The 18,595-nt window shown below is 40.6% G+C and overlaps 1 protein-coding gene across 5 annotated transcripts in view; it reads left to right on the top strand.

Annotated features, from left to right (window-relative positions):
* LOC134536223 (sodium/hydrogen exchanger 9B2-like) overlaps positions 1–17,999 on the top strand; it is a 30,895-nt gene extending 12,896 nt beyond the window's left edge. For all 5 annotated transcript variants that reach the window (XM_063375893.1, XM_063375895.1, XM_063375896.1 and 2 more), the window contains 8 exons: positions 1,470–1,766; positions 3,512–3,694; positions 5,921–6,096; positions 8,188–8,294; positions 10,308–10,472; positions 11,551–11,694; positions 13,329–13,430; positions 14,928–17,999. In XM_063375893.1, coding sequence (XP_063231963.1) covers positions 1,470–1,766; positions 3,512–3,694; positions 5,921–6,096; positions 8,188–8,294; positions 10,308–10,472; positions 11,551–11,694; positions 13,329–13,430; positions 14,928–15,137 — 1,384 coding nt within the window. In that variant the 3' untranslated portion in view covers positions 15,138–17,999. The remainder of the gene's footprint in view (positions 1–1,469; positions 1,767–3,511; positions 3,695–5,920; positions 6,097–8,187; positions 8,295–10,307; positions 10,473–11,550; positions 11,695–13,328; positions 13,431–14,927) is intronic.
* Positions 18,000–18,595: the final 596 nt, after the last annotated feature.

Genomic DNA, 18,595 nt, shown 5'->3' with positions numbered 1-18,595 from the left:
TTGAAACATTTTTACAACAGGTTTTTACAACGTTCTTTCAGTGTCCCTCAATAACAAAATTGAACAATGTTGCATGAATATTACACAGTAACACTCGCTCAACTTCAATGTTCTATCTACATTTCAAAATTGTTCTAACAAGTAATGTTACTTACTTCAAAATGGAAAATGACAGGCACCTGAAAAGTGTGCCAGAGGGGGTAATTTGCGGCATGTGGTAGCCCTCTCTAAGCAAGTGCTTCATGTTTGTGTGCAGGGATGTAGCCAGGGGGGGGGGGGGGGGGGACCCCTCCCTTTTATATATATATATATTTCCACTTGCAATTGGGCATCTGCCCGGTGGCAAGGAGTTCCCCCCCCCCCACTACCCTCACTCCTCCCCCCTCTGGAGCCTCCTTCGCAAGTCCTTCCCTCCTCCCACATCCAGTGTCCTCCCCTCAAGCTCGTTCCACTCTCGCCCCGTCCTCACAAGGAGTACCTGTCTTCATCTCTCTGTCCGTCTCTCATTCTCTCTGAATCTTCCACTCATGATCCCTCCGTTCCTCGATACAGCCCTCTGTTCAACCTAGCTCCCAGCTTTCCCCAGCCGCCCTCCCCCCCTCGAATTACCTTATGCATTATCACTAGCCTTTCTACTTTCCTCCTTTTTTGCAGCGTGTCCCACCCCAGCTCCTTCATCATCACTGATGGTCTGTGTGTTTCCCCCGTCCTGCCTTCGCCTTCCCTTCTCTTCTCTTCAAGAATTTAAATGAAAAAAATAAAAATAAACTAGTGGAGACAACATTATTAAATTACAGAAAATGCATTTCCTCCCGCTTCTGGTCCAGCAAGCCTCATACACAGAAACGGCAGGAATTGTGTTTGCAAAAAGTCTATATGTTCGACGCCAGTTTGCTCACATGTTGCTGTAAACATCTTTCATACAAATGTGACCTGTGTGTTTCCTGTACCTATAAAATAACATTAACACATATGTATTTCTGACTTGTTTTTAAAGAAAACATCAAACAATTGACTTGAGAAAGTATTGAAAACCATTAAATTAAAAACCAAAATATGAAATGTTCAGTTTTTTTTTCTCAAGCATAATCATTAGAGACCCGTGAATTTTGCGGATTCATTTTGTGTTAAGCTAAAATTCAAATAATTATACCTTAGTGCTGCTCCTGTCATTGGTTCTATGTTAATTTGGAGGACTGAGGGCCAATTAGAGACCCTCACTCATAGAAATGTCGAATCACAGGCCACCCAGTCGAGACGACTCACAAGTCAGCAGCCAATGAACAGTGTGTAGAGGATATTGGAGTCTATCCTGGAGGTCATTGAATCCGCGAAATTCACGGGTCTCTAATAATCATTACTTAAATTTCTATGTGTAAACGTTGGAATCCTAGATGCTGTGATTTCGGTGTGACAATTGAAAAGAAAACTTACTCGTGAAGAGAAGTGTGACCGGCCCCGTCGTGCAGGTGGAGGCAGGCAGCGGAGGCGCGGTGGCCTCGGCTGTCGCAGCCCGTGTTCCTCGCGGTGGCGCTCTTGGCGGCCTGGGGGGCGGGCTACTGCCTGCTGGGGCAGCCCCTCTCCCCGCGCGACGGCCCGCTCTTCAACCTGTGCCTCATGTTCGTGCTGGCGCAGGCGGCCGGCCGGCTGGCGGGGCTGGCGCGCCTCCCGCCGCTGCTGGGCATGATCGCGGTCGGCGTCGCGCTCCGGAACTCTGGCTTCCTGCAGCTTCAGGGGTCCTACGCCCACCTCGCCGCCGTGCTCAGGTGCCGGCGGCCGTCCCGACGTGCGCGAGACATATCAGACCTGTAGCTCATTTCATCAATATGCAATGCTAAAAAGTAAAATTTTGATAGTTACTACTTGTTGCTAAGAAAAATACGAAAATCAAGAATCCATGGTGACAACGTATTCCTCCCTGTAAACCCGATTTCTGTGGAAATTTTTTTAAAAATAAATTATTATTTTATTAATTTGCAATTAAGGATGCGTCAGGCATTTCAAGTTCCTTATTTTATTTTGATTCTTTAGTGTGCAGTTACGTTAAAATATAATTTTGATATAATCTGTCCTTGTGGTTTTGGGATTGTTTTACCATAACAAATCATCGATGATAATCCATTCAGTTGCATTGTATTGAAATGACGGTGCATTGCACACACACAGCTGATTACTGGTTTTTCTTGTTGAGATCTTGATGCAGTCTGCCCGACGACTAGGGGAGGAGAGAGAACTCCTGCACCTTTTGAGACCTTAGCCAACCCCCTCCCTGTTATTCACTAACAACCTGACGAAGGGGAGTGAAATGTCTTTTTTATCGTCATTCCCCTACTACTACTATTATTGTGATATTGCGGCTTCTAGTGTAGTATAAATACTATAGTGTAAGATAACGATGATCAGTTGTCTGCCACTTGTGCATGTGCAGATTCAAAATGTTCGTATATGTTTCTCTGTGAGTTGTCGTCGTTACTTGAATGTAAATGTAATTTTACGCTTCAAATTGAACTACTGTTTTGTGATTGTAATTTTATTTAAAAGTAATGATGCACCTCATCAACAAGCTTAAAATTAATAAAGCATGGCTCCATTTATGGGTGCTGAATAATGATAATTAGAGCATGGTGATATAAAGCCATGGCCACACAGGGTGCTACGCTCGCTATGTTCGCGATGTTCTCTGCGCAAGCAAAACAGCCAACTGCATCTCAGGTGCCACTGGTCACACCAAGCTGTGTTCGCTGTGTTGGCCATCCTGGCAAGGTCACCGGGTGTTTTTGGTTCTCTGCTATTTTTCTACACGTCGCTGACTTCACGCGTCTGCAGATAAACAAATTTTTTTTTTTTTCCATGCTGAGTTGTGCTGTACTACTGTGTTTGCTTTTTATGAAGTTTAATTTCTCTTAGTATTGTGCTTTAAATTATCAAGTGGACAGAAAAGATAATTTAAAGATTACAAAAATATCCATGTTTATGGAATGAATTGATGTAAGGATATAGGAGGCGGGAGATGCAGGACTTTGCCTAGGGTTTGATTCCAAGGGAATGCTATCAAACTGTGTTGGATTTATCCTGAAATAATCCATAAATTTTGTTTTGGCCTTATAAGCATTATGCTTCATTAATAATTAAAATTTATACATATTTGGAATGTTTATTCTATTTTATTAATTTTAATTATTTATTAAATATTAATGAAATAATTATGTAATGGAAATAAACTATACATATGGGAACATAACCTCACTTATATTTTATATATATATATATATATATATATATATATATATATATAAAGTTCATAAACACAATTTCTATTACTAATATTCACTAATAAATGTTTTTAATATTCAGTAGTATTCAGAGTCAATCACGAAAGTTCATGATTTTTAATTTGAATGTAGCCTTTTTTTTCCTCCTTGTCAATTTTTGTTCCATGCTGTGCACATTCTCATTATTTTCGCGTAATGCGCCTGAAGAAGTGTGACTCCAGCGAAAGCCGCGTGCGCAGGAAGGTGGCGCTGGTGGTGATCCTGACGCGGGCGGGACTGGGGCTGGACCCCGCGGCTCTCCGGCGGCTCAGCGGCATGGTGGTGCGGCTCGCGGTCATCCCCTCCCTCGCGGAGATCGCGGTCATCGGCGTGCTGAGCCACTTCCTGCTGGACCTGCCGTGGCTCTGGGGCTTCATGCTGGGGTGCGTAGATGTTCTGCTAGGGCCTTGCAGTTCTAGTTTTTTTATTTCATAGAGGAGGGAAAATCTTTCAAAGACGCTGCCATGATGGTTGGTAGTATGGGATTTTCACCCACTAAAAACCTCCTATCCACTTTCCCCGTTAGTACCGTATAGTAGACCGGGCCAGAACCACGTTAGCATTACTTCGACCCAGTCCGTGTTGCGTCAAACGATGTCCGCTCCCGTTTCTCTGGTCTCTCTCTCTCGGATATTTTTTCCTTGAGAATGCACCGCACGTAGGCAGCGATTTCATTCCCGTTTTCTTCCCTTTGTACGACAAGGTTCACTAGGCTTGCGGGATTGAGAGTATTGCCCACTGTTGCTTCGGTGTCAGCTCTGTGCTTCATCCATCGTTTGCACTCGGAAAACGTGTGCTCAGCGTCGTCGGTTTCGTCCAGGCAGTGCTTGCACATCGCAGTGTGGGAGTAGGCCCAATTTGTGCAGGTATGCGTTGAATTAGCCATGGCCTGTCAACAGTTGAGTCAGAAAGAAATCCGTCTCACCGTGATTTCGGTCGATCCAGGTTTTGATGTTCGGGATCAGGCGAGCTGTCCATCTGCCCTTGTCGCAGGTCTTCCATCTGTCTTCCCATTCTTCCAGCGTTTCCAACTTCACTTTTTCTCTGGCTTCCTTTGTGTTGTTGCCGGTAGCTTTGATGTCATAGAGTTTCGCCCTCTCGAATGTTAGTAGGTCGATAGGCGCAAACCCGGCAGCTTCAGGGCCTTGTGATGTGAGAGTCCATGTAGCATCAATTATAACAGGGTGTAGAGGGTTTATCAGTGTGAGAGAAAAAAAAAAACATTTTTTACATACATAAGTGCAGTAAGTAAACAAGTTACAGTAAAACTTTAATTATTTGCCAAATGTCTGAAGATCATTATCTGTTCTCCGTCATCATATTAAAAATAATTTTCCATGTATTACTTTCACATCCTACTGTATGAAGCAGGACTTGACTGTACTGTGTGACGACGGGAGTGACTAACTATCGGTGTTCCACAAACTAATCACTAACCTGTTGCTGTTGTTTTTTTTAACATTCAGTACTGGTCCCAGTCATGACAGAGTTTTGTAAAATTAAATATAATGTAAGAGTTGAATGTGCAGTGTTGCTTCCCTTCCACTGGACAAAGTAAACACCAAAAACCTTGCCATCGGCTTGGGTTTAAGTGGACGCAAAATGTGCAAAACAGTAAACGACGAACAATCCTTGATTAAGCACTTGTTCCATACAGGGTTGTTACACAAACACTCAGACAGGCAGATGATTTGTCATTTAGCATATGAGATTGCCAATGGCGGTCTGTGGCCCTCTTACTTCATAACCATACCTTCCAACTAAAAATCTATGGGCTAAAAAATTTAATCTAATTCAAGCTAAACTTTTCGTTTTAAGTCTTTTCATTTATTTTTGTAAAAAAATTTATATTATAACCTAGTTATAAAGTTTCTGAAAGGGTCAAAAGGAGGGGGGAAAAAAATTATAAGTGGGAACATCATAACAGGGTTAACCTATTTGACATTTTTAGTGCTACTCTACACGTGATTATTTCAAACATGTGTATCACTATAAAAGAAGGTAAAATTCAAAGTTTTGATAAAGATTTTTCAAGATTTCGTAAATGTGTTGAGGGATATTATTATTAATTATAATTTTTGGATTCTGCTTTCAACTGGGAGGTTCTCGACATCACTGAACGCTCCGGTGTTCGTAGCTGGGTGGCACCTTTGAATATATATACTGTATAGAAGACGCCAGCCCAGGTTAAAATTTCTAATACGGTTTGAGGTAGTTGGTTAATTCACCGCCGCAATCGCCACCATCTCTAGGGCATCGACTTGTGGTGGTCCCTAGCGGACAAGTGTCGAACTCTTCAAAAACCCCTTCCCCCTCCCGTTGAACGACCTCGAGCTGCAGTGAATGATGGATGGGGGGGGGGGGGGGGGGGTGCGGGGGAATGACAGCGGGCGACAGTGCTGCGCTCTAACGGGCAAATAACAACCTAAGACGATACAGGGGCGTCACGGCAGCGCACTGCAGCGGTTGAAGTTCCCAAGCTGCTCACCATACGATCCCGAAAAACGTATAGTAAATCCTATTCACTCGCGACTTCTATACAGTATATGTATTCAAAGGTGGCACTGACGGTCGCGCGGCCGAGACAGGACTGGGGGGTGCTACTGCAGGGGCGTGCTGGCGGCCGTCTCGCCCGCCGTGGTCATCCCCTGCCTCTTCCACCTGGCCGCGCGCGGCTACGGGGTGGACAAGGGCGTGCCCACGCTCATCGTGGCCGCGGCCAGCTTCGACGACATCATCGCCATCGCCGTGTTCGGGGTCATGGTCTCCGTCATCTTCTCCACGGGTGAGCCCTCCGCCCTCCGACCGCACGCAGTCCCGACCAAACAAAAAAAAAATTCAACAATTTTCCGTAGTTTTGAAAGACGCTCAGATGTGTTCCATATAACTTACGTGCAGGGGCGAAGCCAGGGGGGGGATTTTAGGGGTTCAAACACCCCCCCCCCCCCTTAGCACCAAATCTTTAATTAATTTCTTATTCATCACTCAAACAAATTTCATATTAAAATTAATACAATTTTTACCATTACAATATTTAAATTTAAGTACCGAAAACTGCTAAAATAGCACTATTTTACACCTTAAATCCAAGTTTTCCCGGGGGAGGACCCCCGGATCCCCTGCTTTAATACGGGGGGGGGGGGGGGATGCTTCTTAACACCCCCCCATACACAAATCCTGGCTACGCCACTGCTTACGTGCACCTTTTAAGTCACCTTTAGACATAGGTACTCTTCAGTGTAAGTAATTTTTTTTTTGTTTTACCACAACTACTGTAATTGAAAATTAGTTTGTTGAATTGTTCATTATATTTCTCCAAAAGATTTGCTGCAGTTGCTTAAATTTTATTACTACTATAAAAGACATGGCATGAACGTCATGCTTTTTTTTTTTTAGTAGTTATAATAAAGCAATTTTTGTGTTTCTCTTTATTTACTGTTTTAGTGTTTGTGTGTATCTGTTCTTATCACTGTTGGCCATCTGCGGTTTTTCTGTCTGCTGTGGCACCGACAGTGTGGTGGGAGTCCATACCTTTGCAGTGATTACTATGTATTTGTCTTTAGTGTCGTGTCCACCATTAATGTCTTATGACAATTGTGTGTGTGTGTGTGTATCTATATATATAATCTTATATATTATTTCTCTAGCTTGTCTTTCTGCCGGTCCCGAGATCTTACGTATTCCTTTTATCAAATTCCATGATTTACCCCACATTTGAAAGCTTATCGTGCCGGCTAATGACGAAAAATAGACCCACGGTCTATAAAAGTACTGCTTCTCTTAAATTTGAGATTTAAAATCATCTAAGAAGAGGTCCATTAATGGATGCGTCGATTTTTCGATAGATATTGAATCAGATTTGATAAATATCGAATTGGATATCCACTTGAAACATCAGCGTTTACATTATTTTTTTTAAAAAAACTGCACTTCCTTTATAATAAACACAACTTGTGATAAAAAAATCTTAGAGGATCCTTCAACTTAAACAAAAAATTCCTTTCAACAAACCACTTAACCTAAACTTCTATAAGTAAGTACTTTTGAAATTACTGTTGATATTTTGTATCACAAACATATCCTACAAACATAACCTCTTACATTAAATTCTCATAGCATCAGTTAGTATTGAAGATACGTATAACCAAAAAGTGAACAATGATCACATAATCACTTCCAACATTATATTTAAAGAGGTTTTGTAAACACGTATATTATTGGTATGTTTGAATATAATACATACTTCTATTAAAAAAAAAAATTTGTAACAGCTATTTGTTACTGATGTGTTCAATTACATGTCTTCTTTTGTACCAACACCCGTTTTCTTTTTTCTGTTTTTCAAAATGTCATTTCTCCCAAATTTTTAAAGAATGGAATGCCACACAAAACAATTTGGTGCTCACTGCGGAATTCCGCTCGGGTCGACTAGTATGTGTGTGTCTCTCTCTCTCTTTGTGTGTGTGTATGTATGTGTGTATGTATATATACATATACATACATACATACACACACACATATATATATATATATATATATATATATATATATAAGGGTGGTGAATAGGGAGTTTTCCGCCTAAAGCAGGAAGGTTGGCAAGTATGCACTCATCTTCCCACCGGCAGAGCGAGCAGATGTGTCACCGCATGCCAGTTCTGCTGCTCTTCTTGTAGCAATAGTTTTATTGAGTGTTTGTGTGGAGACGTAACATCTGAGAGATGATTCGCTATGTGACCATGCGGTAGCTTCCTGTGCTGAGAGTCCAGGTCTTGTGTGGTGATACAGCGATGTGTTGAGATGGTCTCCGCTGGGTCCATGTGCCCTCTCCTGTGGGCACCTTGTAAACCCTGACTTAACCCTGACACGGTTGTTGCAGGTTCGCTGACGATGCAGATAATCCGTGGGCCGGCAGGACTTGTCATGGGGCTGGCGTTTGGCGTGCTTTGGGGCGTGATGGCGAGATACGTGCCCTCTGAGCGCGCGGTGAGACACTCCTGCACCTTGTTGAGTCCCAGGTTACAGCATTCCCCACTTTTTAAATTATTATGTTGTCTATAGTCAACTCTATTATTAGGTTTTTAAGATATATAATTACTAGCTTTTTATTTCTCTTGACAAGTATTTGTGTGTTTGCCATATGTTGTATGATCATAATTTACATTGTTTCATGCTTATTAGGTGTTTCTGATGATTCTCTTGCTTTATGGTGAATAACCTATTTTTTACTTGTTTCTTTATTCATTTTATATGCTTTCACGTATTATAAGCGTGGTTTGTTTTTTTATTCATAAATATGGTTTCCCCCCCCCCCCCCCTACTTTCCTTTCCTTTCCCCGTGGCTCTTTGTTCAACAAGCTGATGGATTAGTTTGCCAGCTGCGTAATTATTAGAGAGAGACTAGAGTACTGTGAGAAAAAGACTCCGGAGTTTGTCGGAGTGTTGTTGCAATGTACCATGATATTTTTCCATGTATTTTTGTGATTGGTTCAAAGTTATGTCGTATGAGCGCCCTTTGGCCTCTAAGACAGAGGATGGTCACGTCCTCTGTCGTTGTCTGTATAAAGTACCGGTCGGTCGCGTGTTGAGCGGCTCGCAAGTAACATTAAGAAAGAGAGAGAGAGATATGTGGTTTTGGTTCCGGCATATATTTAACCTTTTCGTGTTTCACAACTTCCAACTAGAATTTCTTAACCACAGTCATCGGTATTAGCCCAAATAATGATTGAGTAAACTTAATCTTTGTTTTGAGGACTGAGTTCTTGTGCTTGTACGTGAGTTTGTGTGTAACCACTGGATTTACTTGCAACTATAATTTAATTTTATATTTTCTCTACCTGCAAACAGTAAAGTTGTATTGTGGAGCCAGTGAAGATGTGTTGTGCAACAGAAGTTAAAAATCCATTTGAGTCCGAGAGACATTATTTCAGTGCCCAACTATTTTCTGCAAGTGTTAATTAATGTGCATACTAGACCAAACATAGAGATAGCTGGGAGGTCTAATGTTACAACCGTTTATATCCCTCTAGCATGCAGCATAAAATAAATCATAATTGACAAAACATTATTTCCAGAAAATAAATACTTTTGTGGGTATAAAGTACGGTAGTCTGGTTTTGGTATTGCAGCCATGCTTGAAGAGACCATAATTTGGTCACTTAGCAATTACGAGGTTTATTTTAACCAAACTAATGCAAAATATTTACATTATTTCTGAATTAAATTTCAAATGAATTTAAAACTCACATAACTAACTTTATACTACACCAAATGTACTTTTTTTTAGGGATTGTGAAATACAATTATTTCAGGATGGCTACATCTGTGGTTTAAAAATTTTTTTTTATGCTGTATCAAACTTAAAAGGATTTAAGACAAAACGAATAAGGCAAAAGGTTTTGAATTACTACCAACAAAATGATTTTGGATGGATAAAATTTCCAAGCTTTTTTTTTTTTCAGCCCAGCCTACAAAAAAACCAAAGCAATGGCATCAGTATCGCTTAAGTTGTAAACTTAAACATTGTGTCCTTACATCTTTCTGGAATATTATTGTACTAACCATCCTCTACTACACGTGACTGTTTACCCTCGGAACAAAAAAAAACTTTGCATTACATCGTAACCGTACTTTTGTCCAAACAAATTACTTAACTCTGTAAAGGTGGAATCACAATGCCCCGACGACCCCGACACGACGAAAAATTTTCAACAGCCAATAAGAACCTGTTTCGTCGGGATGAACCAGGTTCTTATTGGCTGTTGAAAATTTTTCGTCGTGTCGGGGTCGTCGGGGCATTGTGATTCCACCTTAACTCCTATGTAATTTCTAGGGAATTTGAAAAAAAAAAAATTTGTATCCAATTAGAGTTTTGTATTACCGTGGTTTTCGTTAATGATGTTTCACTGTACTACCACTTTCTGAATGATGGCGTGTGAGACTTGTGGAGTGGCGACACCAGGCACGCCTGCAGTGGAGCGTGTGTGTGTGTGTGCGCAGTCGTGGCTGGTGGGCTCGCGCACGGTGCTGCTGGCCTGCGGGGGACTCCTGGCCGTGCTGGGCGCCGAGGCCGTCGGCTTCGACGGGGCCGGCCCCCTGGGCTGCATCACCGCCGCCTTCGTCAGCTGCGGCGGCTGGCGGGCCGGCGGCTGGAGCGACGACCACGTGAGCGCTCCGGCCCGGACTCGCTTGTCTCGCCCATGACCCCAATCGTCTTCTCCACCTGGCCCCTAATTTATCATTTCACTAAATATATTCGTTTTTTTTTCCCCCCGTACGAGTACCTTATTTAATACCTTCCTAAATTTAATACATTTTAGTGTGCCATTTACGAAACTGAATCTGAATTTCAATATATTATAGCACCAGTATTTTTTACCACCTTTCTTAAAACTCTGGATGTGCCTCTGTCGAGGGTTTCGAATCAGTAACGTAATACTGCGTCCCTACAAAACCCTTTTCCACTGTTTCCAAGCCTGGACTAAAAACTTTTGTTGGAGTTTAGTGCAGTGGTTTTTGACACTGCTTTAAGGTCACTTGAGTTTGTTACAATAAAATATTGAAATTGGTAGTTTGCTAGGCAAAGAATCATTTCATTGTAAATATGTATATATAGTAAAACTAAATTTGACAGCTTGCACTCTTTTGTGGTTAGTGATTACTACTAAAATACATAGTTCTGGCTCATTTTCGGTCACAGTTTTGGGTTTTTCTATTTTAAGTTGAACGAAATGTGTTTTTATTGCATGACTAATTATTTCAATTTTTTGTAGTGCTTATGTTTATTCTGTTTTTTTTAATAAAATGTAGTTTCCATGCAACATGTTTTCGTTTTATGTAAAACTTAACACCAACAAAAATGCTTCTCTCGCATAAAAATCGCACCCAGACCTTGAAGACTTGATTATACCATAAAATGTGCGACTGATTATGCGATAAAAGACGGTACACGAAACTACAGCTCGCTGCAACAAAGCTTGTAGCTGTGTCAGTGTGTAAACATGGCATTGCAGATATTTATTCATCTGTGGTGTGTGGATGCCATCTAGGAACCAGGAGTGTGTTCCCCCAGGTACCCACTGATCCGCTACCATCAGCCCGTGTTTGCCGTAAGGCGAGCTCTGTCCGGTTGGAGCAGCGAAGCGTTAGCTGGCCCCGGGCTGCCAGGGGACGGGCGACGGGCCACACCTAACCCCTGCGACTGGTGGTGTAGTGAGTTGTCAAGAGGCGTGGCTGTGTGCAGAACCCGGTGGGGGACAACTTCTCGCTGCTGTGGCAGTTCCTGCAGCCGGTGCTGTTCTCGCTCATCGGCACCGAGATAGACCTGTTCGTGCTGGAGGGACGCACTGTCGGCCTGGGGCTGGCCTGCCTGCTGATCGCGCTGCTCGTGAGTACCAGGCCTCGCCGCCCCGCTCCACGCTCCACACGCCTCCGGTCTCGGGTGCCTCGGCACTCAGTGGTTCTCACTCCACACTCCACACTCCACACTCCTGTGTAGTGTCAAACTTCTGCCTTTCTTTTGAAATGTTTTAATTTACACACATTACGGTAAATATGTAGTTGAGCGGTATTTGCGAGAGAAAAAAATGTTAAAAATCTGAAAATACTTTTATTATATGCGCTTTAACTTCCTCTTTTCATTAAATCCAGCTGAGATAAGAAATTCCAAATACTTTAGGAGATATCACCGTTTTTATTTTGCAATACAAGACCTGTGCAATCATTTGACCGACGCAATTTTTATTTTATTTTACCGTGTGTTCGTGAATGCCTAATTTAATTAAAATGGTTGATTAGGTCAGGTCAGTTACATTATAAATACTTTCAAACTAAGCGGACATTAAAAATAATATGAATTAATTTTAATAGTTGTTTAGTTTTAAGGTATTTATAATGTAACTGACCTGACCTAACAAACCGGGAAAAAGGATGAACAGTAGGAACTCACGTAATTTTTTTTTTTTTTACTTATTATCCAAATAACAAATAAAACATTAAAATTTGATATGTTAAAAACTCACCTAAGTTAGAGGTGGGTACAATTCCTTTGCCATTAGTAGAAAATTATGTAGTCATTCACCTACGTCGCGAAAAAAAAAATTCATACTCGTAAACAAGCAACAATGGTCACTGCCACATGAATGCACAGGTATTGTGATGAAAATTAAAAATTCTATATCTCCTAAAGTACTTGGAATTTCTTATCTCCACCAGCTTTAATGAAAAGAGGAAGTGAACGAGCATATAATAAAAGTATTTTCAGATTTTTAACATTTTTTTTTCCGCAAATACCGCTCAACTACATATTTACCCACATTACAAGTAAATGTATCTTTAATTAAAAAATATACATCAGCACGGAAGCTTTGCGACGTAAGTGTTACTTAATGAAAACTACTGAAAGTCACATATAATCACAGGGTGGTGAATAAAGCAGGATTAATGTTGAAGGGGGTGTGAAGCCAAGTGTGGAGGGTGACAGGGCCGGCGCGTCCACACAGGCGAACCAGGCAACCGCCCAGGGCGCCAAGTAGCTGGGGGCGGCGCAGCACGACACACAACAGCTGATGTATTATGTTTAACGATTATTGAAACTAGATGAAAATGGATTTTTGTAACAGTTTGGAATGTTTATATTGATATAAGTAATTATTTTAAGTCCATGGTGACCTGTTTATGATTTGTAATAAGTGAAAAAGTAAAAAAAAACACAAGCCTGCTTACATTTGATTGTTGACAAAATCTTAGGCTTACGTGATGTATTTTGAGGCATGGAAAAAAATTGTTGGGGTGTCTGGTGGGGGGAGGGGGGGTGCATTAAGGTTTTTTGCCTAGGGCGCCAATTTACCTTGCACCGGCACTGGAGGGTGAACCAGCTGAAGCGCCATGTTGAAAACACCCTTCTTATTTTGTTATTGTCGTCCGTGAGAGTGCATCTCGGACCACCGCACTGTGTAGAGCAGTACTCCCGGCTGCTGCCTGGTTTGTTTGGCGTCGCGTGAGCCGGGCTCCTGTCCGCAGGCCAAGCTGCTGCTGTCGCTGGCCTCTGCGATGGGCGGGAACCTCAACTGGAAGGAGAAGCTGTTTGTCTCCATCGCGTGGTTCCCCAAGGCCACGGTGCAGGTGAGACTGTCCGTCGTGCCTCGGGTCTCCACGTGTTTTCTGTGTTGACCCTGATGGAACGGAAATCACAGGTCTGTCGTTAAATCTAAACTTGATTACTATCAAGTTATGTAGAATGACGTCAAGATGGTCGATAGATATTAATGAAACAGAAAGCATACAAAACAAATTAATACATCTGATTAGGTACTCTAAAGAATTTTCCTCAACTCTTTTTAACTTCATTTTCTGACCGTAGAACTTGCCGAGATTCCATCTTCAAAATTACTATGATTTTAAAACTAATTGTATTTACTTCCTCAATAATACTGGTCTCAAGAGGTCCACAATTCAATTGTCGCCTCCTTTCAACTGTGTGGACTCTCCGTAACAACGACCTAATGTGTAGACTTACTTCCAACTACGATAATAAATTAAACATGTAATTAATTAAATAAATAATTGAGGATCTGTTTGATCACAGTATTTTTTGTAGCATAATATACTAGTATTCCTAGTGTTTTTTTGTTCATTAAAAGTTAATGTCATTCTATACACATTTCCTAATTCATGTTATATTGATTGTTTCACTGTTTTTTTTTTTATATTAACTGTGATGTATTGTATCCTTCCTTCTGTTTTTTGTGTTATTGTGTACGTCCAGATTGAAGTGGTTTTGTTTTGTTCTCTGTGGCTATGCGCTACACTCGCCTCCCGTGTGTAGGGTGGCGTGGATATGCCTACCTGTTGTGGTTTCCCCTCAGGTGGTACTTCACTACTGTTGGTGCCGATGGTTTTGGAGTGTCGATGTAACAACACGAATCACTACTGTCCTTGACTTGTATTTGTGCCCAAGCCCTCGGCTGTTGGTGGGCATGTGACAAATTTAAAATAAATAAAGAAATTAAAAAAATACATAGAAAATCTTACAGCAATGGTCATAATTATGTTTGATTTTTAATGTTAAATGTTTACAGTCTGTAGATTTTTTTTTTAATCTTAGGGTTTGAAAGTCTGTACATTAAAAATTAAGGAGGCAGGCCATGCAAAATTTTCTGCCTTCCTGGTCCTTGGTTTCTGTCAATGATCCTGCCCAGAGCTGCTTGCGTTAGCTCCACTCACTCAACGTCCAGATGTCCAGTTAGTTTCCGTGCAAAACATTGTCGAACCTGAATCTTTTTTAGCAAGTAGCGAATGTGGTGGTGTAGCAGGGAGGCAGTGGGGTTTCTGGAGCTACTTTCTGTTCCCCCACCAGTGTATTCTATCGCTGGAACATTATCACAACAGCGACGTATTAAACGCAGGATCAGGCATTTACCTTATTTTCTTATTTATCTTTGATTTTTCTGTGTTTATCTCTTGCCTTTGGTGTAACATTGGGTAAAATCTTAAATGGTGTATCAATGTGTGTTTCTGTACTTCTGTCCGGCTATGAACGACTCGTACTTCAGTTGTTACAATCGGTGCGTGGGCGGTGTCCCGGCGGGAGTCCCAAGAAGGGCGTGCGTGTGTCGGCAGGCAGCGCTGGGGCCGGTCGCCCTGGACATGGCACGTGCCGCGCAGTCCCCGGAGAGCGTGGCGCACGCAGACAAGGTGCTGGTGGTGGCCGTGTTGGCCATACTGCTGACCGCCCCGCTGGGGGCCGTCCTCATCACGCTGCTGGGGCCCCGCCTGCTCAGCAGGGCCGACAACCCCGCGCAGACCGCGGAGCTGGCCCGGGGCCACTGAGCGGGACGGCATCTGTCGCCTCCCGCGGCAACACGGGCACCTCAGGTGGCTCTTCCACTCAGACCTAGCTACCTCGTTCATTCAGAGTAGACGATTTCGCGTCCACTAAATATAATGTGCGTTTGCGTGAAATTAAGTAAAACTCAGAAAAAAGATACTTTCTCGTACAGAAGCGATTTTTACCGTGAAATTTGGTATATTTTGCAAAAAAAACTTAATTAGTATTAAATATAGTATCAGTTCTTAGTTAGTTTTGTTTACGCAAGGTAGAACGTAAACATAATAGACAGCATCCACAAAAAAAATGTGCCAGTTGATTAACATGCACCAGGTTTGGTACCTACATCCTCGTACCAGCGCAAGAATGTAGTTTTGTTCCTGTGAAGCAGTTATTAGTGCTATGTATTCCTGCCGATATTGCACACTTAACAAGCAACCTTGTTTGTAAACACATGAATGTGTTTGTGAATTTTAACAACTCGAGTCAAAACACAGTTTTTTCAGGTTTTAAAGTGCCACTTCCTGGCAATTTCAAAATGACAAACATTTTCCCAGTCCCTACTCCGTAACACAACTTCGGCCCCGTGTACTGATGGTGCATAAATGTACTTAACATTTAGGAATGATTGGAAATTAATAGTACTTAAAAACTGAAAATGTTTAGTTTAGAGGAATCACTGTAGCCCACGCCCATTACTAATTTCTACATCTGGAAACTGGTTTGGTGGAAACTGAGGTTAGTTGTGATGTGTACCTTAGTGCTCCACTGGTCTCGTCTATCATCTGTGCGATGTGGGGTCAAGGCAAGTGTTGTCATTATTATCAATTGCTAGGGACAAGACTATATCGAGAGTTGCGACAAAACCGAAATAACACCGAAAAGCATTTCAATATTTCAATACACCATACTAACACTGAAATGCAATTAAAATTATGTAACTAATCAGCATTTTTAATCAATAATTAACTAATGACGAATACCTGCATTTTAAATATCAAAGTCAATGAAAGTAATTTATTTAGCATGATGTTTGTACCACATTTCAATAAAAAAAAAAAAATAAGAAAAAAGTTTGCTTTTTTTTAAAATAAAAAAAATCTTGCAACTGTTATTAGTTACTCATTTATAAATTATGACCATGTAACTTTTTTCAAACACAAAATATAATTAACAGAATTATTTTATTTGTTCTGAAAAGATAGACATGCTTATTACAAATCCAAAAAGTGATCATGTATTATAGTTACTCCTATAAAAAAAACAGTCTTTACCAGCAGTTTTGTCACGGAATGTTGCAGTAAAAAGCATCGGAAATCTGGCGCTAAAACAATGTTTGAATACATTTGCCTCAGAAAAACTGGTCAAGATAGACGTGGTGATTGTGAACGGTAGAGTTCACGGACATTTACGGTGGAGGGAGGATGAACCATAAATACTGCTGCATGGCGAAATGCTCTCAAACACACATGCATGCACACTTCTCGTTCACGTCTCTGGCTGGTTTATTTTTAGATTTAGATTCCCCTCTTGCTCAGCGCCAGCCACGCGAAATAATATTAAAAACTAACACAGGCTAGTTATTTACGCACATATTCGACCGCACAGTGCAATGTTAATTTTTTTATACCCAAAATAAAAAAAATGCATAATAATCACAGTACTGGTTATTAAACAAAATTGGCATGAAATGTGCGACCCATACGAGAGTGAATACAGTTATCAAAGTGACACTGTTTTGGAGAAATTAGTATCATGGAACATTAAGTATAAAACGTTTTCAGTAATATGCTTTTTTTTTTAATAATTATGTTTCACAAAAACCCAGAAAAATCCTTTTTTAAAAAATGAAATTTTCCTGAAAATAAAACCATAAAATCTTGTCTCTATCAATTGTTAATGCAGAAAATAATGTACTATGTTTGAGAAGTATGTAAATGATAACCACTAGTATCGACTCCATGCACAGCGTGAGTGTTGCACGTTCAGAATTATTCCACAATGGTTCTCAAGTTACCTTCTGCAGCTGAATTGTGAAACAGCATCATGTCAACCAGTCCTGAGCGGTGGTAAGAATCGTTCCGCCAATCAGTGACGTGGTCAGGAATATAATCCAGGACTTCTGGCCTGTCGGTCGTGTGTCCATGCGTTTGGATAGTTTATACACGACGTGTGTGCAGAAACTTCCTTGCTCTCATTTAGTGCATCACAGAATTTAACCTTTTTTAAAGGCTTCCAAACTAAGTTTACCAAGAGCTAACTAAGTTATAGTAATTGATACCCATAAGGATAAAATCCTTGCAGAAATTTTTAAATCATTTTATCAATGCGATCAGTTCTTGATTTATAACTGTTTCAGAAGTAATATATTTTCTTTTTGTAGTTATAATGTATTGTGCTAATGTATAGTTTACACAGTTATCAAAAGCAGTTCCACAAACTCATTTTAGAACATTTAATTGATAGGATGATTGGAAATAATATATATTTAACAAGAATCACCTACAAACACTTTAGACTCGGTGATCCTTATTTGATGTCTCTTAAAGACTGAACAATGCTAGATGGTAAATACATCAAAGAATCAACATTAATATCAGATTTAAGTAATATAATGTAATTATGTGAGTTCCAAAATGAGTTTGTGGAACTTCTTTCAAGAATTAAATTCTATTACAGAGCCGAAATATTTATGTACGTCTATGTTCAGTGACCATATTTGTAACATCATACTTAAGAGAGTAAGATTGACAATTTAAGTAACCCATATGTTGGTACAGGTAAATGGTATATCTGTGCATGATATTTGTATGTCTATGTTATTTTAAATAATCAACCAAAACTGAATACACTCATACTTGTTACATGTATGTTTATCTTGATTTAATGTGTCACAATATTGAATTAAAATCAACTGATGACACATACACACAGAATATTACACAAGTAATAAGGGCTTCCTGAGAAGTTGCCATTTTGCACTGTTTAATCTGTGGTCTTCACTTTTAGTAAGTCCTTGTAACCACCTTGCAATTCTTGTCGGCCACCAGGTAATGTAAAAAAATCTTGTAATCTAACGAATACCTCAATATCAATGTTGCTGTATATTATTTCCGTACTGTAGTTGTGGTACATGACCATGACGTACTCATCAAAATGGACTCTGCTAAGTTCTGGAGTGAAGATTGGCTTCTTGGACAAGTTGCAATGGTGATGGGCAAAAAAATTATAATCAGGAAAGCAACTTACCAAATATTCTTTTAAGCATACAACTGTGAATGAAACATCCTATGGCCAATTTCAGCTATGTTCTAACATCCTTCATTAAAAGTATAAAGATAAAAAGGATGGGGGGGGAGGGGAATTTTTGTAGGTAATTCTTTATTATTATATTTTTAATTGAGAGGCCACAGATTATACTGCTATAGCCTGGGACAATGCATATTGTACTAATAAAAAG

This window comes from Bacillus rossius, chromosome 10 (genome assembly GCF_032445375.1).
Source record: "Bacillus rossius redtenbacheri isolate Brsri chromosome 10, Brsri_v3, whole genome shotgun sequence".
Lineage (NCBI taxonomy): Eukaryota > Metazoa > Arthropoda > Insecta > Phasmatodea > Bacillidae > Bacillus > Bacillus rossius.
Note: the sequence above shows the minus strand (reverse complement) of the source record. Positions and strands in the feature narration are given on the sequence as shown.